This window comes from Papilio polytes, unplaced genomic scaffold, assembly GCF_000836215.1.
Source record: "Papilio polytes unplaced genomic scaffold, Ppol_1.0 DF824102.1, whole genome shotgun sequence".
Taxonomy (NCBI): Eukaryota; Metazoa; Arthropoda; class Insecta; order Lepidoptera; family Papilionidae; genus Papilio; species Papilio polytes.
The window spans coordinates 5,304,892-5,326,962 of record NW_013525102.1 but is presented as its reverse complement, the minus strand read 5'-3'; the positions used below and the strand labels follow the sequence as shown (position 1 = coordinate 5,326,962).

The following is a 22,071-nucleotide window of genomic DNA, read 5'->3' as shown; positions in this document are numbered from 1 at the left end:
ACAGATACTATACGAGGTATTAAGTAATCTGTATAGAGGCCTTACAACATCGATTCAGAAGAATGTTTAATTTTAGTTTGAAATAAGTTTTATATTAAAAAAAATGGTTAACAAAATTCACTCTAAAAAAATGTAATTAAAACATTTCTAGAACGTTAAACAGGAACGACGTGGAATGACATTTGTTATCAACGTCATGTCATAATTTGCGATACGACACCATATGTCAGTTTTCTTATTCCAATAAAGCGGAATAGAATATTTATTACATTATAGGTTTTTATAACATAAATAGTTAAGTTTTACGCATAAATTACATATATTTACTTGACAAGATTGTAACGTCGGTGTATAAATACATAAATGTAAGGAAATACAAATAAAATGGCTGATTTTATCAAAGGTCTTCTTTTATCGATTTTATCTGAAAAATGCTACGACGAGTATTTTCTTAATTACAACTTTCTTGACGGTAAGTAAGACATGTTTGTAATTTGTATAAAACATGTTTAATAATTTGAATTGTACAGGTTATATTTCAATAATTTTATTTCAGTACCATGTTTTAAAAGCACTTTGAGCAAAGGTCTTGGGATTGGTATCATCGCCGGATCCATACTGGTAAAAGTACCTCAAATTCTAAAAATACTGGGCAGTAAAAGTGCTGAAGGCATCAATGTTTATGGAGTTTATTTAGAACTTTTTGCTATTACTGCAAACTTTTCTTACAGTTATGTTATGAATTTTCCATTCAGGTAATGAATTTTAAGATAAATGATATCCAGATATCCATCGAGTTTTATAGCATATGTGTTACATAACAATTGTTTTTTAGTGCATGGGGTGAAGGAACATTCCTTGCAATACAAACAGCAATCATTGCTGTCCTTGTCCTACATTATGGAGGGAATTCGTTGAAGGCTGCAACATTTTTAGCTGTTTACATTGGACTAGTTTCAACACTTGTTAGTGGTTACACTCCAAAAGATGTATTATGGTCCATGCAAGCTATTAATGTACCAATCATTGTCATTGCTAAGGTAAAAAGTTTACAAAACTAAAATATGGTAATTTATTCTGCTTAACAAACTGAATTTGAAACAGTTTCTTATAACTCGAATACAATTCATTGGAGGTATAAAACACTATTCATTGAGTTTTTTAATCAATGTATAATTTTCAGGCTATACAGATACTAACAAACTATAAGAATGGCAGCACAGGACAGTTGTCTGCGGTAACTTGTGCCTTGCTGTTTGGTGGAAGCATTGCTAGAATATTCACATCAATACAAGAGACAGGTGACTCCATCATCATCCTCACATACTGTGTGTCAACAGCAACCAATGCAGCATTGGTTCTTCAACTCTTCTGGTACTGGAATGTTAAGACTACAACTACTAAGAACAAGAAAAAGAAGAAGCGCACATAGAACTTAATTCTTAAGACTTTTTTTATTATGGTGATAGTTTTTTTTAGGTTTCTTAAATTATTATTTTATACTTGTTATAAGTTAAGTAATTAAACAGTCAACACTGGTTACATCAAGTTGCTTGTATGGCAGTTGTAGTCTAACCAGAAATAAAATCAATTTGGCTTTGAGGGGCTTAAGTTTTCTGGTTAGGTTATAAATGCGATTAAGCCACAAAATAATGTCTTTTTTACTGTAAAATTAGTAACTAGTGCCTTAACATGTCAATTGACTGTTGGTATTAACTAATTGATGTCATTCAAGTTACAATAGTGCAAAATTGTTTTGTAATAAAGAATTGTACACCAGTTAGATTAAGCTCGCTATATGCGCTCAGTAGTTACTCAGTTAATCAACTGCTCAGTTAACACTGTCAGAAATTCGCGTCTGTAGTAGGATTTAGAAAAAAAAGTACAGAATGACAATTGAAGTTCACTTGGCACTTTTATTTTTATTATTTATCAATAAACTTTTTAATAGAACATTGTTTTTGTTTAATCTTACCCTTTTAACCTCAAATGCGTGATTTTTAACTTTAAATAAAACATTTTGATTTTGAAATAAAACAACAATTTCATTTTAATAATTATCTTTAATTATTACACACCAATAGAATGATCTATATTTGTAATTTAGTCGAGTTTTAGTTCTACACTGGAATGATTACTAAAACATTACAAGGAATCAATACAAACCTACTATTTATTGAATAAACACAACAAGAGATAATATTGCAAATAAGTATTGTTTATAAAAAAAAACAAAATGCAAGAGTCAAACATGGATTGTTACATTTGTAGCCACTTATATATTTACAATTTTAAATCCTACATTAAATGAAACTTATTTTTAAATCTGTAAGCACCTTATAGTAGAATTTTTTAATACTAGTCTTAACAAGAAACATGAAGTCGGGGGAGGGAGAGGGGGAGAGGGTAAAAGTGTAGATTGATGGGGCTATTCTTTGGGCGCCTCTTCTGGGGCCTTCTCCTCGTGCTGGGTCCTGTCGGGCTCGTTGCCGTCGGCCCACTTGCCGTCGTACTCTTTGCGGTCCACGTAACGCTCCTCCTCGTACTCGCCCTCGCTGCGGTGGCTGTTGCGTTCGGACAAACGAGAGTAGCTGTAATATCAATTGTGATGCTAATCGGAAGAAGCAAGCTTAGAAAGCAAAGTTGAAACAAATTCAGTATCTGGGTAAAGAAATTGGTGCATACACTAAGAGTAGTCGCACACCTTTAACTGAACAATCATAAAACTGTTGTCCGATTGTCGATTGTTTCGAAGCCCATTCAGGTGAAATTCAGGTATAACTAAACAGGTGTTTAGTTATACACCAAAAAATCGAGTATTCTGCGCACCTCCATATAAGCTCATAGGAATCAAAGCGCGACTAACCAGCTGTGCGATAGTTTGTTAAAAAGTATGCGCGCGTTCTAATACAAACTATTACTTCATTACAATGTTAAAATTCTTAATAAAAATAGTTTTCTGTATGACACAATGGAAATGTAGGCTAAAGCGCACACAGATTGGTGCCTTGTATTGTGTGTGTGTAAGGTGTGAGATACCGACCTGTCCCTGTTGTCCTTGTCGCGTCGCTCGGGGCTGTAGGAGCGCGAGCGCCGCGTGCGGTCGGGGCTGCGCGAGCGCGAGTAGCGTCCGCCGCGCCGCTCGCGGAAGTCACGGAACCCGCCTCTGTTCAATACATCGTTTTTTAAACTTACAGTAATCTATCTTAGCAGTCGAAGTTGGGGAAAGGTTATTCTATTATAACGTTACTTTATCATACTAAACTAATCTTACTTATGTTATTAATGCGAAAGTTTGGATCGATGGATCAGTAGATTTAGATGAAATTTGAAGCATATAATGGACATATGAAATAGCCATGAAGAACACGTAAGTTATTTATCAAATACTATTTGCACAAAGGCGGTCTAATTGTTATGAGCAATCTCTAACAGCTACTTGTTACAGTTGTGTAATTGACGCGGATGAAGTGGCGGGCAGAAGCTAGTCATGTTGAGGTGTGTGGTGCTGACCGGAAGGGGCGGCCGCGCGGGCCGCCGCGGCGCGGGCGGAAGGGGCGGCCGCCGCGCGAGCGGTTGTCGCGCCAGTCGGGCTGGAAGCGGCGGCCGTCGTCGCGGCGGAAGTCCCCGCGGCCGCGGCCCCGGCTGTTGCCGTTGTAGGTGTGGAAGCGCGGCCGGTAGTACGTGCCGCGCTCGAAGCCGCCGCGCCCGCGCCAGTTGCCGCGCCGGTTGTTGCGCCGCATCCTGCAACACATGCAATATTAATTGACAATATCTTAACATTTCAAATTGTTACATCTCAAAAAATAGTTAATCTGTATGTAAATGATAATTTTAAAAAGGGTGAATGGGTATTTATTAGGATAGTGCATACCATTGTTCCAAGTTTATAGTAATTTTTTGTATGTATCAAAATAATTCGAAAATTATTGGACAGATTTTCAAAATTCTTTCAACATTAAAAAGCTACATTAAAGGTGTGTAACATAGGCTAATAACTTTTACTATTTTGTATTTCACGCAAAGTAGCGACCATCAGCTAGTCATATAAACATTGATTGATCTTGAGGGAAGTTCTGCATCATCAGGCCGATGTCTCACCTGTCCCTGGAGCCGGAGCGGGAGCGCGAGCGGCTGCGCGAGTAGTATGAGCGGCTGGCGTCGGAGCGCGAGCGCGAGCGCGGCGAGGGCGAGCGGCGGCGGCGCGAGGCGGGCGACGCGCTGCCGGTGGACGCCGACCGCGACCGCGAACCGGACCTCGATCGATACTTGCGGGGCCGGGACCTGCTAATTATTTTTATTATAAAATACATATATAAAGCAAGGAATAGTACACGATCCTAAATTGTAGTGTTTTAGCTAGTGTAAGGTTCCACATGCGTGTTTGTCGTGAGTAAATAGCGGTAGTGGTAGGTAGTGAGAGGGTGGACCTGCTGCGGGAGCGCTTGGGCGAGCGGCGGTCGTCCTCGGAGGAGTTGGAGGAGCGGCGGCGCGGCGAGGGCGGCGAGGGCGGCGAGCGCGGGCGGCGCGCGGCGGGCGAGGGCGGCTTGATGCGCGTCACGAACTGCTCGGGGCGCGCGTCGCCCACGCACACCGGCGTCTCGCCCTCCTGCGCCAATCGGAACGAACCGAATTTGTCTAGCACTATATTGCCTTTGCGCACCTGTGGATGGAAATTAAAATAATACAACAAATAAAAACATGCTTTGAAGGAAAAAAACGCAAATAATATTCTATAAGTTACAAATATAGCAAAAAATAAAAGAATTAAAAATAATATCGGTAGAAAAACATTTTAGGAATTGATTGAAAAGGGAATATTAAAAAAAAAATAGGGATTTTTTAACATGGACAGCACAAAATTTGTCTCTATGTTTGTTGTATGTTGTGTGCGCGTGTGTTTGTGTGTGTGTGTACCGGCGGATGCGGATGCGGGTGCGGGTGTTGGTGCTGGTGGTGGTGCGGCGGCTCGGTGCCGGGCGGGTCGGGCTCGCGCGACTTGCCGGGGCCGGGCTCCTTCATGGCCATGGCGCGTCGCACCGACACGTTCTTATCACCACTCGACGGCGACGGCTAATACATCAGTTCATCATTAATAACATAATTTAGAAACCTTGGAAATTATCACACTAATAGAGGAAAGACAAAACCGAAACCGAAATATCACCTTGGTTTGCCCTCTTGCCCTCTTCTCTTGTAAAAAGTTGGTTTTCCTTATATTTTATTAGTTGCACAACCTTAGTAAAATGTAAACTTACCTTAGTTTGTTCTTGGGATTCATCAGAACTATCTTCAAACGCGTAACGTTCTTTGTATCCCTTCTGTACCGGCGTATCCTTCTTCTTAACCCTACTAAAAAATAAACTGTGTATATTGCCTATAAATCTTGTTTTTGTGTATCAGAAACCTTAATTTACAACCTTTTCACGAAAGAGGAAAATTTACTCAAACAAAACGCATGTGAAGCCGTAGACAACATGTTGTGTTTTTAATGTATGTAATGTTATATAAAATAATAACTATCTTGTACTGAAACGAAAAATTGTTATAACACACATCACATAATACATTTGAAAATACAACTTGTATATCCAAGAATGACTATTTTTAATCACCTGAAATTTAAAATTTAGAACTATTATTTCTCAACCATCTTTTAATTTTAAACACATTTCTAATTTTGATATAACCAAAAACCAGTCTTACTACCAGCCAATAACATTTAAAAGCAGATGTAAAACAGTATAAATTACAAGCTACATGGCTCTAAATTTCAGAAGCTGATAACTTTTGTTTAGTAGCAGTAGTAATGTATACTAACGTTTCCTTAACCGCACTCATAGACATCTTCCACTTAGGTTTCTCTAGTGGCGGCGGAGGTGCTTGGTCTATGGGGCTGAGGGAGGCGCGGCCGTCCCGCTTCAGGGCCTCCTTCTCCACCATCACGTGGTACGCGCTGATCTTGGACTCCAGGTCGTCCAAGCCCGGCATGTCGTCCATCATCCTAGAAAAATATTTACAAGTCAATCGTTTACCTATTTTCTAATAAATGGTGTTATAACTGGCAAATTATGGCAATAATAATGTACTTGTGTTAATGATAACGAAGTATTTTTGTAAAAAAAATTGTCTATATGTTCCATGTAATCTCCAAAATAACTGACTTAATTTGGATGGAAAGGTAACTTGATATATGCAGAAACATCATGGGCAACTTTTTCGCGGACGAGCGCTAGTTTTAAATGTTTAAAATGTAACGATTGTATTATATATTGTATATTGTATTATACATAAAAGTACCTCTTATCACTGTGCTTTCTTTCATATTCCCCATCGGAACTGAGGTCCCTCTTGGATTTTCCTTTCAATTCCTTCCTGCAATGTTCATATTTTTAATATTTGTAACTCTACCCACAAACTAGCAAGAACACACAAGCAGTAAGTAGTTTTTAGACTAGCAATGGTCTTAGTTATGACAAAGAAATTTATTAAGAATACTTTTATTTGTCGTTTGTAGAGCAACAGTGTTCTAGGTAGCAAAGTAAAATAATGAAATTAAGATTTTTTCTTTCATCTTAACTATGGAAAATTCAATGAAAATGAACATTTATTTTCTGAATAAACTACCTAATAGCATCTCTTAGTTTCTTATCTCCGATGTTGTCCAAGTCCCGCAGGCTGTAGTCGTTGTTGCTGGCGGAGCGCGCTAGCTTCGCCTTCCTTTTATCTTCTCTCTCCTGCTCTTTGCGCTTCCTTTTAGATTCCTTCTTCTTTTTCCTTGTATTAAATGATAAACATTAAGTGGGCTATCGTGATTAGTTTGTTAGTAGCGTTCTAGCTAGTTAGCTAAAATAGGTATTTGTTAATCAAACACTTCAACCGAGTATACCAATGGATGTCTATTTTAGTCTTCTCCCATTTCCATCCATATCATTTAAAAGGAACAATAGCAAGGGGGTGTTGACTTACTTGTCCTTCTTCTTCTTCTTTTTCTTGTCGTGCTCGGCGCCGGGCTGCGTCTGCTGTCCGAGCTCCTGCATCTTGCGGTTGCGCTTGTACTGCGCAGTCTCCTCCAGGAAGTTGCGCACCTTGTCTTCATAGTCCGAGTCTTCTTTTGTCATTTCCAAGAACTTCCGAACCTAAAGATTAAATACTTAAAATAAATTCACTAGCGCACAGAATTAATATTAAATGTTCGATTTAAAGTTGTTACAATGATTACTTTATGTTGGAAAGCTAGATAATGTAATATTTTAAATTCACAATTCGATGGCTCCTACATAAATCATCTTAAGTTTCAAACTCATATTTTGCAAGACATGTTTTGTCAAAAATACAATTAATTACGACGCATTACTTTACGTATAAATCGTCAAAACTGTGGCTTACGATACAAGACGATCAAAAAAGGAACCATCTATTTTGAAGCAAACAAAAAATGCCGCAAACACAATTTTAATCTATTCAAAATGTTATGTTTATACTTTTAACATTTTGTTATTACTTATTTGTCTGGTATTGGCTAGTTGAAATTATTTTTTTACCGACTTCCCAAAAGAAGGAGGTACTCAATTCGTCTGTATGTTTTTTTTGTCTGGTAAATGCCTTAGACATATCAAAAAGTATAAATACTGACTTTAATTTCATAATCGACATCAGCCTGCGAGCGCGCGGGCGCGGCGGCGGGCTCGTCGTGCTGGTGCTGCTGGTGCTGCTGGTGTTGCGGGTGGTGCGGGAGGTGCGGCGCGGGCGCGGCGGGCGGCGGCGGCTGGTAGCCGTAGGGGTGGTTGAACTGCGAGTTGTGCGTGCGCGAGGCGGACTCCGCGTCGCCCAGGATGGCCATGCGCTTGCTCAGCGGCGACAGCGACCGCTGTCGCTTGCTGTTCGACTGCGACCGACGCTTCTTCTTGCGGTTCGGACCTTCCGAATCTTTAAAAACACAATCACTTTTATAACATTACGTCTGGATCACATTTGCCCAGTACAGTTGGACAGTCGCGCTCAATAACTGACTGGAATGCAACTGGCATGTGATTGGCGCCAGTGAGTCAGTGAGTCCATAAGATCCATGCCTGCCTTGTGCTACTATCCAACTGTGAACCAGGCATTATCTAAGTAACATAACAATCTGTTTAAGTTATTTAGTTCATATTACAAAGCTAAAACAATAGTTTATTAACTCTTTAGAAGATTTTGAGTCAGAACAGTTGAAATTAATTGATGAAAACATTCGATTATGTTTAAATTAGAAGCAAAAGTTTGTGAAACTCATGTAAGACAGAAGTAGGAACAGCCTTTGTTAGACATACATTTGTATTTAAATTTCACATCATGTACTAAGAGGGTTAAAGTTTGTTTAGTGATTTAACTTAGATTATAATGCACTTCACATATATTACTTTTTACAACTTTCTACCTGATGGAAGTCCTTACTCTGGCTCAGTTGTGAAACTCCCTTACCACTAGAATCAGAAGATGATGACGACGACTCCGAGGACGAGCTGGAGCTTGAAGTATCACTTGATGATGATGAAGAACTGCTGGACCTTTTCTTCTTCCCTTTCCCTCGCTTCTTTTTCTTCTTCTTGTCTTTCTTTTCTGTAAGATTCAGTAGTTGCTTGAGAGTTTCTTTCATTTCGAATGACTTTGCACCCGTTAGTCCTGGTAGCAAAAGTTCTGCCGGTTCAATCAATGGCTTTGTAGTAGATGTTTTACTCTTAAGGAAATCGAGAGAGTTTTGTGCTTCTTCATGGAATGGGATAATAGCTAAACAGTCTTCGTAAGCTTTTTGTGCTTCCGTTATTTTGTTCTCATCTTCATAACTACGTCCGAGTGCTACTAAAGTCTCTCCCAAGTATTTTCGAGCATTTGCATGGTTAGGGTTCAATTTTAGTGATGTTTCAAAGTCTTCTATAGCTTTCTTAAATGTTCCACTGTTTGCATACAATGCCCCTCTGGCAACAAGTCCTTCAACATTTCTGGGATCAATACTCAGTGCTTTGTTGAGACACTGGAATGCTTCAGAATGTCGTCCAGCCTTGAAGTGTTCTATCCCTTCCGCAACAGAACGGAATGCCCACTTGCTTGCTTGAGCCTGACGAAGTTCATCTGCGTATTCCGTAGTTTGAAATCCACCTCTGAATAAAAAAAAATCACAATTAATACAACTTATTTTAATATTAAAAGTCACAAAAGTTAAATAAAATTTAAGAGCACAAAAATTAGTTTAAGAGTGTAGATAGCTCTGGGGTTAAGGACTTGACTTATAATCTGCAGATCCTGGGATCAAATCACCCCAATGACCAATAAATTTTTCGTTTTTCGAATTTCGTTTGTATATGACGTTCTTATGGTGAAAGAAAAGATTATAATGCTACCTGTACATCTACAAAGAAATTCAAAGATATGTGTGAAGTCAACCTGCTTTGGGTGAGTGCCAGATTGACTGTGACCTAATTGCCACCAAAACTTAAGGTAGACTCTGAAACCCTCAGTGGTGATGTATAGTAAGTTAATGATAAAATGAAACTTACCTCAAAGATGAAAAATTGGTGCAGTGCATATTTGCAATGCCGAGGAGTTCCGAAAGATATTGGACGCAGTTAGGGTTATTGAAGCCTGGACTCTTCTCTAAAATGGCTTCATAACTTTCTCCTTTCATTTCCAAGGTTTTCCTGTTTAAAACATACACCATGTTAGTGACAAGTTAATGAAATAAAATGGCCTTTCCATTCATTATGTAATGATGTCATTCCAGAGGTATTCAAAATAAAAAAAATATGATTAAAATTTAACTTGGCTTAGCTGTACATTATATTCCTATCAAAACTGTCTGCATAATGTCACATGGTACATAGTCCTCACCTGTTGCCATGAAGCTGTTCTAAAAATGTTATTTTACTGGTATTTTATTCTTTCACACAGAAATATAACATCATATATTAGGTGATGCTGCCTCAAGATGTGACATTAATATTACCAAAATTGTCTCAGCTACAGTCACAACAATGTAGTGGGTATTACAAACGGGTCTTGGGATTGTTGCTAAACCTAGAAAAAAACACCCTAAAATAATGACAAACAGTGTTTCTTTTCCAGCCCGGCCGTCAACAACTCCTATGAAACCGAACAACAACTTGCGCTGCTACTTAGTTTTCTTATGAGCCTCGCCTCAGCTAAATATATAAGTGCGTTGGCTACTCCATTTTATTATAAATAAATACTCCAACATCCAATAAATGTTCATTATAATAAAGTCCAACCAATTGTTTCAGATAATTGCTGGAATATTAAATGTTAACTTTAATATAGAATAACAAGTCCCATTCACATAATCAGAATGCAGGTAGTGAACCCTAAGTTTTGTACTGACCTTCTTACGTAACAAAAAGTGTGTATTGTTTAATTGACTCAATTTCTGCATAAAATTCTTGAGACAATAAAACACAAAATCTTCTAATAAGACAGTAATTTCCATCACAAATCCATGTAAATAATTTTTCAACTGTCAATTTATAGTATTTTTTAAGCATGCATATTTTGCACAACTTGGGTGAGCAGTGTGAATGTTTACTGAAATGTGATCATAAACTAGTGAAACAAAAATTTAAATCCTCTTATTCTCAACCACAAGATGACAGTGAACAGCCCACATAGACAAACTCTTCTAATATTCTACAAAAGCATAGATATTGTTTGATGAAGTTTCAAAAATTGTCCCGTCTGGAATTCCAGTTCTTCAGATCATTTATTCTTGGTTCCATTATCTTCTTTTACTCGCTGATTTCTCACTTCAAACATCTTCACAAAATAGCATGAACATATACAATCTACACATATAAATTGTGTTAAAAATTGCATTGACAGATCTGCAAGTGTAAAAAATAAATTGGTTTGACAAACAAAACTAAGTGTATACATACTTGTAGATGAGAGGAAAGTCGTCGGTGCTGAGAAGGCCGAGAGGGGGCTTAGGCTGAGGGTCTTCTGGGCCCCGAGTAACTCCTTTCATGCCGCACACCATTTTGTCGGTGTCTGGAATTACTTCAATAACTTCACAGCAAACAGTGTCATTCATCAGGTAGTTTCTTGACACATTTTTCTTGTCCACCGCAGGAATGATATTTGCCACGGGTAGAAAAGCCTGTCATAAAATACTTAAAATTAATGAGGTGCTGTAGTACAACTTTTGCAGTCATTATTAATTTTTCTTTATTAAGAACTGTATAATTTTTAAGTAGGTAAACAGTGTGAGTAAGGTAAAAGAATGTATCATACCTTGACATTGATATCTGCAACAAATCTGGAGGTGGGACCCGCAGTACACAACACCTTGAGCATCATTCCAGATTGAGTCCTGTTGATGACTGCTCCTATTATCAGTTCCCCCGTCTTCACATTCTAAACAAGAACATTCACATTTTATAAAACACAAAGTTAATTGAAATGAAAAATAAACAGGTGCTCATGTAGGGCCAAATGACACATTGGATTTTTTTTCCATTAGTTTGATCAATGGGTTGGCCAATCAGGTCGCAATAATTGTGTTACCAGTACCACTTTTAACAGGTGGATTAAGGTTGTCACACTATAAATACAGGCCTTGTCAGTTAGCATATAAACTATTTTATTGTGCAATAATTTTTTATTACACAATTTGAGTAATTTGAATATAATCATAATAAAATAAAATAGCCAGTCTATTCTTGAGTTACTAGTAATTTTTGAACAGTAAACTCAGGGTTAGCATATTGTTTATATTCAATGTTGCATTACAATGAATTCAACAAGGCCAACTGAGGCCAATTTTATTAGGTATGTATTTTTACATGTGGGAGTTAATGTTAAGTTATTTTAAATATGTTTACTTTTTTTTAGTGCTTATTAAACTTATTAGTCATTTATGATACAGAAGTGACGATAAATTGTGAAAACTATTCAGAACTTTTTGAGAATAAGATCTAACAATACATACAAGGAAATCCAAACAATTACTTACTTCAAAGAAATGCCGTAACCTTGCTGATTTGTCTACATTCAAAAATGTTTCAAATGGCGGCATCAATGCATACATATCTGAAACAAAGTTGTACAGTTACTTTAAAATTTCCTGTTGGAATTTTTAAGTATAATTTGTATTAAAATGGCATTACATTTTGTAATGAATCTTTCTTAAAATTAGTCTTCATGACTTTATGAAAAAACAATCTACGTTTTAATTTTTTTGTTAAGGTTGTGAAATCATTTCTCTTTGTGAAGAGGGCAAACAAGAAGCGGGAACAACGAGATTATCGCTGTCCATGGACATTCAGTCATTTGTAGATTGTAAAAAATAAATCAACTTTTACTTACTGTCTTCTGGCGTTGTAGCGTCGATTCCTAAACTCGAAGATGTTGGAGTTTCCTCTAATAACGATGCGTCGAACAAGGCATTAGCTTCTTTGGCAATAAACTGATGAAGTTTGAGGCGCTTGCTACGGTCTTGAAAAGTGAGATGCTTATGTCTAGACTGGTAGACGGCGAAATCCAAGCCACCCACGCCAATTTTCGACAAATCGTCTTCACCTCGTTCGGACTCCCATGTTTTTTGCAGTTGTTGCCCATGGTAATTTATGGATTGCGCCACTAAGGACGCATCCAATGTGGCCTCCATGTTATACTAGAACAAGAATTGAGAACATACTTTTACTAATAATTTAAGAATAAGGTGCACGCCGACTATGAGACGCCATTTTGATAAGATTTTTTACGCAAAAATTAACTTGTATAGATATAATGAGATATTGATATCAACTTACCGTTCCCTCCAAAGTTATGATTCAATTTGAAAAAAAAAACGTAATTTATATTGTGCTTGACATATTCCTTTTACAATAAACTCTTTCACGCACTTTCAGTTTCAACCATCAAAGATGGCGTCGAAAACGAAACGAAACAAAAAATTAAAAACCATACACTAGTTTTGGTTTGGTGTTACCAATAGTAATTTTAAATTCTACTGAGTTTAAAATAGTTTAAGTACTCATAAAGACTTTGAGTAGGTTGATTTTATGATTAGACTGCGTTTTCTATGAAAGTAAAGTGTCAAGCCAAGGATATAAAAAAAGCAAAGTTAGAACTAAAATACACCGATGTTTTAGCTTTACACAAAATAGAAAAAAAATAACAGAACAAGGATTTGATCTACAAAATCAAAAGGTGTTACCTTACCTTTTTCATCGTTACGTTACTCCATGAATATTGTAACACTTTATGTATTTGTCACTGTCAATACATCCAACGAATAAATGTCATTTAAAAATGAAATTCAGTATTGTAGACTTATCCTACGTGTATTTATTTTTTTCACCACGACTATAAATATTTTCAGAATATTAACACATCATACTATCAATTTACCAAGAATATTACCCGATTAAAATAAAACATTTTGACAACTCGACGACAACCAACAAAGGTAATGCCATGGAAACGAGTTTTTATGTTATAAACTAACTGTAGCCTGCGAATATGTCCACGGAATATTTAGATACAAAAGTAGCGTATAATATGCCCGTCTATGTCAGCTACCCTTCAGTGAAAGTTCGGTAGGAACAAATAGGGCTTGCGGACAAATAGAAAAAAATGTGATTTTTGTTATCAGCAACGTAAATACATCATCTTCCTGAAATCTGTAATTTTTCATTTGACATTACAGACACTCCGATTTTATTATATGTATAGATATAAATTGGGTTGTCATTACAAAAAAATAGTTCCGTAGGTTTTCCGTAACATAGCGAGACGTTTTACTTTCCTGGTAAACCTAAAAAATAAAATCAGTTTAAGATTACATAATCGAAATATCTGTAAAAGTTAGAAAACCCTCTAATGCTGTAGCTTTATAATAATTAACATAGGTAGTAATAGTATTGTATCAAACTTGTATGTGTAACTCAAAATTGTATCAAACCAATTAATTTATGGGTTAGATTTTCGAACCAGGGCATTTGTATGAATGTTTACGTACAAACATATTAGTTGTAGATATAAAAATGAAAGCTAATGAGAAAAAACATGGTCTAAATTACACGTTCGAATTAGCGATTGTTGATATCGGAAATAAAGAAATAAACAGGTCCTTCCCCTATAGAAAATATCTTTAGATAAGTACATTGAAATGTAACATAATCAAAGAAAATGTAAAGAAACGTGTAGATATGTTTCGCCATATCTTGCATACTTCAAAGCGGTCATAAAGCGTCATTGGGAAGGTCTCACTTCAATAGAAGAGGCGAATACAAAAGACGAAAAGAGGGCTAGGTAATGGCAGACACAATGGAAATACTGTTTGGACTAGGAGGCGGCCCGCCCTCCGCACAATGGTGGACCGCGAAACTTATTTTATTCCTCAACACTTATTTATTTTCAGTACCTCCCTACAGACTTCTTTTTAACTTTTCCACGTGAATGTACACGTTCTTACTTAGATATATTTTATTTTTCATGCCATTTTACGTGTTCGATGTTAATACAAGTTTTTATTCATTGTATTTTGATTTTATCGCAATATTGCAAAAAATAGACATCTTACTTCTAACTTACTATCTTTTTAAACTTTTGTCTGGATGGATGCATTTATGTTAGAGTTTGTAGCCTAAATGGATCTCAATGATATTTGGCGGATAGGATATTTGGAAAGGATAGTCTGGAGGAACACATAGGATACTTACTTTCTTTTTTAATTTTTCGCGGACGAAGTCGCGGGCGAAAGCTAATTGTTATTAACATTCCATAAATACATCACGTATTTTTACAAAACATAATCGAAAAGACTAACAATAACGAGTAACCGTGAAATATTATCCCTTTATTGAGCGCTACGTGAAATGTCTACAAGCTACGCGTCTACGTCTCTACGCAATTTTGATAACACAAAGGCATAATAAATTTTCTATATCACAATTGATACATTGATATTACGTTGAGATATTGTTGAAACATCAAATTATTCATTAATATAAACGTAGTCTGACACTTAATAGCACATTAGGTATAGGCAATACCTGATGGTAACAAAGGCTCTATTGCGTTCAAATAAGAGTGTTAATTGCTTGTCATTTTTAGTGAATACGAAAGTAAATTGGTTATGTTTGTATATGCAAGATGTATTGTGCGGGTTCACACAATACGGCGCGCGGCTTTGTGTCTTCCATTCGCGCCATTGTCATCGGACATATTACCCAACGTTTCCACATTGTATCAGCTCTTCTCGTCTCTGGCTTCTTCCTTTGATGAGCTATGTATCTTATTTGACGCGAAGCCAACCTAATGATGTACATTTTCGGATGCATTTATTCCATTTAACCACCGCTACTACGATATGTGAACACAATTTACAACGCAATATTGTGACGACATGAATATATTGAATTTGGTCATCTATTAGTGGCAGCAGAAATTAAACTTTAAATCAAGGAAAATATGAACAGCTGAACTGCCGGCTATCGTTGTTTCATCGATGTCGTCACAACGAAGAATAAGAAGCGAAGGTAATAACAATTATTGGAGTTCTACTTCGAAATTCAAGTTATTTGTGATAACCCGCTTTAACATCGTCACGAATGGGTCGCTTGGTGCAACACCACGAACACACAGAAGACAGGCGTGAAGCGGAATCAATTCGTCTGATGAGTGTGATGCCGGCGGCCTAATTTTAGTCCCTTTCCCTTTTTACCGCTTTTCTTGAGAGGAGAGGATGGTTAGGAAAAGTGGATTTGATGGTGGAGGACACGCATAGGAAGGAGAAATGTCCTCTTTATGTGCGTCTCCTGCTTCGTCGCTTGCTCGTTTTTTTTTAAAAAAAAAAGTATTGCGAAGGAGAGCCTGTAACGACATAAAGGTTTTAAAGTTTATTTATTTATGTGTTTTGTAGCCCTCAATCCTGAAAATGGAAGGCTACTATCGTGTGTCCTTCTAGGAGTTAAAGTGACAAGTTTGGGGTTTTGACCATTTTCGTGATTTCCCACGTATTATACTATATTACACGTACTAATAATTTAACTAACTTTTTATAACGCTTATGTTGTTGTATAGACAAATTATTCGCCTTTGCATTTGAATGCTTTTAAGTTTAACGTACGACAAAGGGTGACGTTTGATGCGTGGTGCGCAAGGATTCGGCGCGGGAAAATGAACGAGCGTTGGTTGAATCGCAGTCCACCAGTGCCCGCCGTTTGGCGCGTTCGCTTGCTTTCGAGTAACATTCCGTTCCACGCACCAGTTGAACTTTTTCGATGTTCTCGCGTTTCCCGCCAAACGTTATTATTAGATTCTATTCTGAGTTTTAATTATTTTTCGAATTATTGTTATATTTCGAATTTTTGTGCAGTGATTGTGAATAATTAGTGATTTGTGGTGTTTCTGTTAATGGAATTCGGATTACAATATTGCTGGTGCTGTTTTGCGGATAATGGTAAGTTATGTTATTTGTTTCTTATTTTTATACTAACTATCTTCTTTGAATTAACTTATAATATAACAGATAATATTTGTTTGTCTAAAATAAATTTAATATTTTTAATATCTTCCAAGATTTTTGTATTACGTGTATAGTGTAGTAGTAAAATATACAGCGAAAGCTTTAATTTTCTTAGTTGTTCATTTATGTTTATTCATTTTTTAACGCTTAAATGGTTAAAACCGGATACATCAGCAACGGTGTCCCTACAATTTATAAAATGAAATGATGGATTATGAAAGGTAAGTTGCGATTGTGAATGACAATATTCGGTCATAGTACCTATGTTTTTGTACATAAATATAGCATTGTGAACAGCAGCAGCGGAAACCGGAACAATATAGTTGATTACGCGTGATTTCAGGAACATATCGGATAATCGCTGACGGTGGCAAACAAAGCCGGTCGCGATCATCGATTGATGCGATAAAGTTGCAAACAGCAAAATAATGGCGGACTCGCGGAATTAACGCTCCTATTGTGTTAGTACAATAATCCGCTATCTAGGCCAGCCTCAGTGCTGCAGACGAACCTTTTGTCTTTCATGTTCGCCGTTAATAATGGCGGGCGCCGAAACAGCCGCGCACAATGCCGCGAAATGTGCGCGTTTTCATTTGCAAGACAAAACGCGCTTTGTTGTGTGTCCGCTCAATACGAAATTTATTGCGGGTGGACCGAGAGCCGTATTGACGGCCTGTTAACGAACGCCCAAACGCCGTAAATGCATTTTGATCGCAGCCTACGTGGTTACCGCGGTCTCAGTTGCTGCTATCGGCGACACTCCGGGATCTTTTTTGTTTTAAGATTAAAGATTTAGTTAAAGAGTAGATTTTCTTAGCGAGCAATGTTTACAAAAACATCTTGATTGGTTTCGCTTTTTGATAATTTGGTAAGTTTTTTATTAACTAACTATTAGTTAACTATTTATCGCGAATCGAGCAAAGATTGATGCAGACTGTGAAAGACTCGATTTCTTTGAGACGTCAATTGAATGGTAACATCTGGGAAGGTGGTATAAAGAAAAAGTAACTTAATATGAAAAGATATAACACGCCGAGTAATGATTTGTTTTGATATTAAATAGATATGTTAGATTTTGTGAGACAAATTTTGTGGTTCCATCAAACTACATAACCATTTATCTATATTTCTATACTTTACTATTATAATAAAGCGTAAACACACACTTCTTTGTTGCCGAAGATGTCAGCAATCACAGCATATTTTTGAATAGTTCTTTTTTAATAAAAAACCCTACACTTACGTCACGCTTTAGGCTATATATTTTCACGCCATTAAATTTAGAGGGTAAATATTTTGGATAAAAACCCTTTTGTGGGAAAGAGCCCATAAGTTGCTGCCGATATCAAGGAAGCAAAATTGCCATAGTAAGGTAATTGGTATTTTGACGTTTGAGAATTTGACAAATGTTAACAATAAAATAAAGTTTTTATAATTTCTTGCGGATGAAGCCGCACGGTTAGCGTGTTATGGACATGTTATGCAACGAAATGATGGGGACATAAACCAGAAAGTGTTAAGATTGAATGTGGATGGCTACAAAGGAAGAGGAAGACCGAAGAAAGTATGGATGGATTGTGTGAAAGAGGATATGCTTAAAAAAGGAGTGGATTCAGATATGACGGCTGATAGAGATGTATGGAAGAGCAGCACATACTGTGCCGACCCTCCATAAGGGATAAGGGCAGGTGGATGATGATGATGAAGCCGCACGGGAACAGCTAGTTTTTAATAATTCTACTAACAGAAAGATGCTGGCTACCGTAGTTTTAAGTAAATTTCAGTTTTAATCGCAAAATTGTAACTGATTGATTCGGAATAAATAAAGCTACGTTTCTTCAGTATTACTCAGATCTGGTGCCTACTATATAAAAATCAATAGAAAATTTATAGAACTTAGTAGTAGGAGTTACTTTATCAAAGTATTTTTCGATCAAGATAGTTTTGACCCGCTGTGGTTACTGGAAATGAAACGGAAATATCAAAGGCTTAGCGTTTAGCTACCTTAAGACGGATTCATAAAGTAATCGCTTACGAATCTAGGAGAAATGTTTTAGAACGTTGGGTTAGATTACCTTCAATCAAGAATTTTAGACATATGAAGTTTTCAGTTGGGAATTCATCAATAAGTCTATATCTGTGTTAGAACATATGGTAATAGTTTTAGATATAGTAAACAGAAGATGAATCAATCTATACATATAATAAAATTTCAGTTTCTTTGTAATATCAAGAGAATAATTTCAGATTTCGGGAAGATATATTTGCATTGCTGATAACGAAATTGGCATTTGATTTTTTTGTCTGTTTGTCTGTCCGCAAGTCGCGTTTGTTCCGGATAATCTCCGAAACGCCTGGACCGATTTCGACCGGACTTTCACTGAAGGGTAGCTGACATAGAAGGGCTTATTATAGGCTACTTGTTTATCCTAATATAGGGTGGAAGAAATCGGGGGCGACAGCTAGTTTATAGTAAATTTGTTAAAATTATCATATGAACAAAATTTTTCTGTATCATAACCATAATAATCTTTGTATTATTTTTTAAACATTGTTATCTGATTAATTCTATTGTAAGGCTTATGATACTCGTTATTTTCAATTCGTTTTCAAGTACTATTCAACACATAGCGCAAAGAGTGCGATATAATTGAAGAAGTGAGGAGTAATAGTCAAAAGCCGAAAATAAACTTAGAGCCGCATGCATAAAGTTACTCTCGAGACTTCGAGAGGTCGCTACGAGTCACAAAAGCTTCGTAATTGGCCCGTTCTTTTTCTACTTCCCTGAAGCATTCAGAGCCAATGAAACGTGCGCATTTAAATGACGTTCCACAGCTTTGTGGGGTCACACTAAAGTTGTTCGTGAAACCGCCAACGAGTATACGACTTTTGTGTGTCCCGCACTGGAGGGATTGGTGAAAGAACCTTCTCTTTATACGTTAAGGACTCATTAGTCATGCTTATTTGAAAATGTAATAGTGCAGTCTTGTTCTAATAAATTTAAGACAAAAATTGTTTATTTTTAGCTGGTCTACGAAGAATCTTAGCACACATAGGTACAGTTTAGTCTTAAACTTCGAACTGGAAAGTTAAAAATTACATGCATAGGAAAAATTTCAACTGTGACAGTTTCGTTAAAATTAAAAATTTGTTGCGGACTTTAATATATATGTATATATGGAAATTAGGATATACATATATGTGATCCCTGATTTTAATTGTTATTATTATTATTTAAAAAGTAAAAATGAAGAAGCTGCGATCAGTGATAATAAAATATTTATAATACATTGTATTTTATATAAATCCATATAGACGATTCCATTTTCCAGCACGCACCACAAAACATACTTATGTAACTACACATCCCTTCTTTTTGCTATTGAATCGGCTTCTCCCCCCCCCCCACACCCTCGCCCGTTCATTCTTTACATCTTTTGTAGAAACGTTCAGAGGTTTTTGTACAGCTGTCGAAAGGAATACTAGCTTTTGGAATATTTTTCAGTCTTATGCCGTCTTTTAAAAGTTTCTGATTTAAATTAATATAAAGATTTATCCGATCAAAATTCTCTTCATCTATAATATGGACTATAGAAAAATTCTATTTTGTAATCGTATAAGATATACTGGCAATCTTAAGTTCATTCGAGCCGTTACTTCATTATTACCGGATTGGAACGCCGCTGACCTCTTAGGTCGCCGCGGTGGACGCTCCTATTAGAGCCCCCGCGGACCATAGACCATATCAGCCGATAGTTTGATCGGGTCGATTGTCACACCAAAGTCATATAAAAAAAACAAGTAATATGCGCACCTCCTTATATGTCAATGGTAATTAAGCGCCCGATTAAAACGTCTGTATTCTACGGTTTTAATAAGAAGACTTTTATACCTAGTATATTATTTAAATTATGAATAAACATTGATTGAAATTAATAACCACCGGTATCCATTACAATCCAAGATTTGGTGTTTTATTTCTATTAAATGGGACGGGTGTCATAAATTCTTTGCGTTATTTCCAGCTCAGTAACTCAATTTAGCGATTACATTGTGAACGTATCGATAATATACATAAAAGTAGAGTATTAAAGTAAACAATGGTTAGGCTCCCACTTGAGGGGGTTTGGGGGGTCTGGACGATCGGTATTTGGTGCTCGCATTGTCGTCGAATAACTTTTGTCCCTATTGTGTTGCTGAAAGTAGAGCCACAAAGACTACGGCGTGGAACATAAACCGAAATTCATCAGAGACTCGATTGTTCGTCTCCTAATGATGTTTGAAGTAAGGTTTTTTTATGTAGGCTCGAAATAACAATGTGATGGAAGCTTATTCAAGGTTCTGTTTTATAAACATGACATTTTCATATGTTTTATGTATGACATTTTATAATAACCGTATGCTAAACTAAAGTTATACGAAGATAAATCTTCACCACCCACCATATCTACCGATTACTTTTGCTGCCTCTATCTATTCAATTATCCTTTCAGATATTGTCATTCTTCTAAAACCAAGCAGATTTACGTTTTAGTTTCACGTAAAAATAAAAATAGTAATCACTAAAATATGTATGACTTAGCATAACTACAATAACCAAATTTGTTTGTAAATCAGTGAAATGAAAACGAAAAATGAAAACAGTGCTTCATGATTTGGCCGAATTGCAGGCTGTGTTGAAGCTTGCTCATCAGAAGTGAAGCGATTTTTGACCGCCTAATGACTTATAGGACCAAATTTTTTTTTTTGGAATACAGAAAAAAAACTTTTTCCCCGAAACCAAAAAGGAAAAAAAAAACAAAACGTTTAAATACGTAGTACTAGTTATATTAATTGTTTATAAAATAAATACTGTCAGTAGAAAAAAAAATCTATTGACGTGAGATAAGAATTCTTAATGTCCTTAACTAATACGGTGGCGATTTCTTTTAAATTAGCGTACTTAAGAATTCCCAGTTGGAAAACGGCCAAAGAGTCGTTTTTTTATCGATTGCTTAAACAATGGCCAAGCGATGTGACACAATAGTTTTGAATGGCACGCGATGGTAGATTAGGCATGGTAACACCCCAGCTCCGAGCGTACGACGCTAACAGAGCCCCGCTGATTTTGTATTAATCAAAAGCAACTCGTATCTCTTCTATTGTTGTCTTATTTATGAATTAAAAGATTGTATATGCATTGCACTTATCACTATTTCGTAATAAATTAATTTAATTCCAAATTAATCCAAATGTAGTTTTAGAAGACATTAGTATGAGTTTTAATAATGTGACAAATTCTAAAAACATTTATATATTGTAGTAAATAATTCCATTAACTGTCAATTAAACAGTTAACAGAAGTGTCTTTTAGTTCCAAATGAGATAGTTTTTTTCAGTTTAAGATAAGGACGATGTCCCATATATATAATAAACATGGCAAAAATCATTAATGTTGATTTACATACATCAAAAAACTTTTCATATCGTGTTTCAACTAGTCGATACAATAATGTACCCGTACGGGGTAAAAGCTACAAACAAGTAGAGTAAACAAAAGCAAGAGAAACCAC

At 36.4% G+C, this 22,071-nt stretch overlaps 2 protein-coding genes across 8 annotated transcripts; one reads left to right on the top strand and one right to left on the bottom strand.

Moving 5' to 3' along the window:
• Positions 1-202: 202 nt before the first annotated feature.
• LOC106099513 (mannose-P-dolichol utilization defect 1 protein homolog) lies at positions 203-1,955 on the top strand. The gene is made up of 4 exons (XM_013278077.1): positions 203-472; positions 557-755; positions 836-1,040; positions 1,184-1,955. Exons 1-4 carry the CDS (start codon positions 385-387, stop codon positions 1,430-1,432), a joined length of 741 nt encoding a protein of 246 aa, XP_013133531.1. The 5' UTR covers positions 203-384; the 3' UTR covers positions 1,433-1,955.
• An 88-nt stretch (positions 1,956-2,043) lies between these two features.
• Positions 2,044-12,943, bottom strand: LOC106099689 (tetratricopeptide repeat protein 14 homolog). 7 transcript variants are annotated; one of them, XM_013278297.1, is made up of 19 exons: positions 12,798-12,943; positions 12,352-12,658; positions 11,999-12,075; positions 11,278-11,400; positions 10,923-11,143; positions 9,534-9,674; positions 8,461-9,137; positions 7,637-7,929; positions 6,970-7,139; positions 6,628-6,777; positions 6,301-6,375; positions 5,822-6,004; positions 5,259-5,352; positions 4,918-5,073; positions 4,431-4,663; positions 4,102-4,287; positions 3,514-3,744; positions 3,044-3,166; positions 2,044-2,591 (listed from the first exon to the last, which is right to left on the bottom strand). In XM_013278297.1, the coding sequence occupies exons 2-19, from the start codon at positions 12,650-12,652 to the stop codon at positions 2,429-2,431; spliced, it is 3,597 nt and encodes a 1,198-aa protein (XP_013133751.1). In that variant the 5' UTR covers positions 12,653-12,658; positions 12,798-12,943; the 3' UTR covers positions 2,044-2,428. The 7 variants fall into 7 exon arrangements, with proteins under 7 accessions (XP_013133751.1, XP_013133756.1, XP_013133752.1 ...); XM_013278302.1 differs by having other exon boundaries at positions 2,044-2,564; XM_013278298.1 differs by having other exon boundaries at positions 4,102-4,284.
• Between the last annotated feature and the right edge of the window lie 9,128 nt (positions 12,944-22,071).

What these genes read in the sequence shown, in the direction of transcription:
- LOC106099513 (XM_013278077.1), top strand. Translation starts at nt 385, where the DNA reads ATGGCTGATTTTATCAAAGGTCTTCTTTTATCGATTTTATCTGAAAAA. An exon ending in GTTATGAATTTTCCATTCAG is followed by an intron (nt 756 to 835) that starts GTAATGAATTTT and finishes ATTGTTTTTTAG; the next exon opens with TGCATGGGGTGAAGGAACAT. An exon ending in CAATCATTGTCATTGCTAAG is followed by an intron (nt 1,041 to 1,183) that starts GTAAAAAGTTTA and finishes TATAATTTTCAG; the next exon opens with GCTATACAGATACTAACAAA.
- LOC106099689 (XM_013278297.1), bottom strand. Translation starts at nt 12,652, where the DNA reads ATGGAGGCCACATTGGATGCGTCCTTAGTGGCGCAATCCATAAATTAC. An exon ending in GACTTTCCTCTCATCTACAA is followed by an intron (nt 9,675 to 10,922) that starts GTATGTATACAC and finishes TGTTTTAAACAG; the next exon opens with GAAAACCTTGGAAATGAAAG. An exon ending in AAGAAGAAGAAGAAGGACAA is followed by an intron (nt 6,778 to 6,969) that starts GTAAGTCAACAC and finishes ATTTAATACAAG; the next exon opens with GAAAAAGAAGAAGGAATCTA.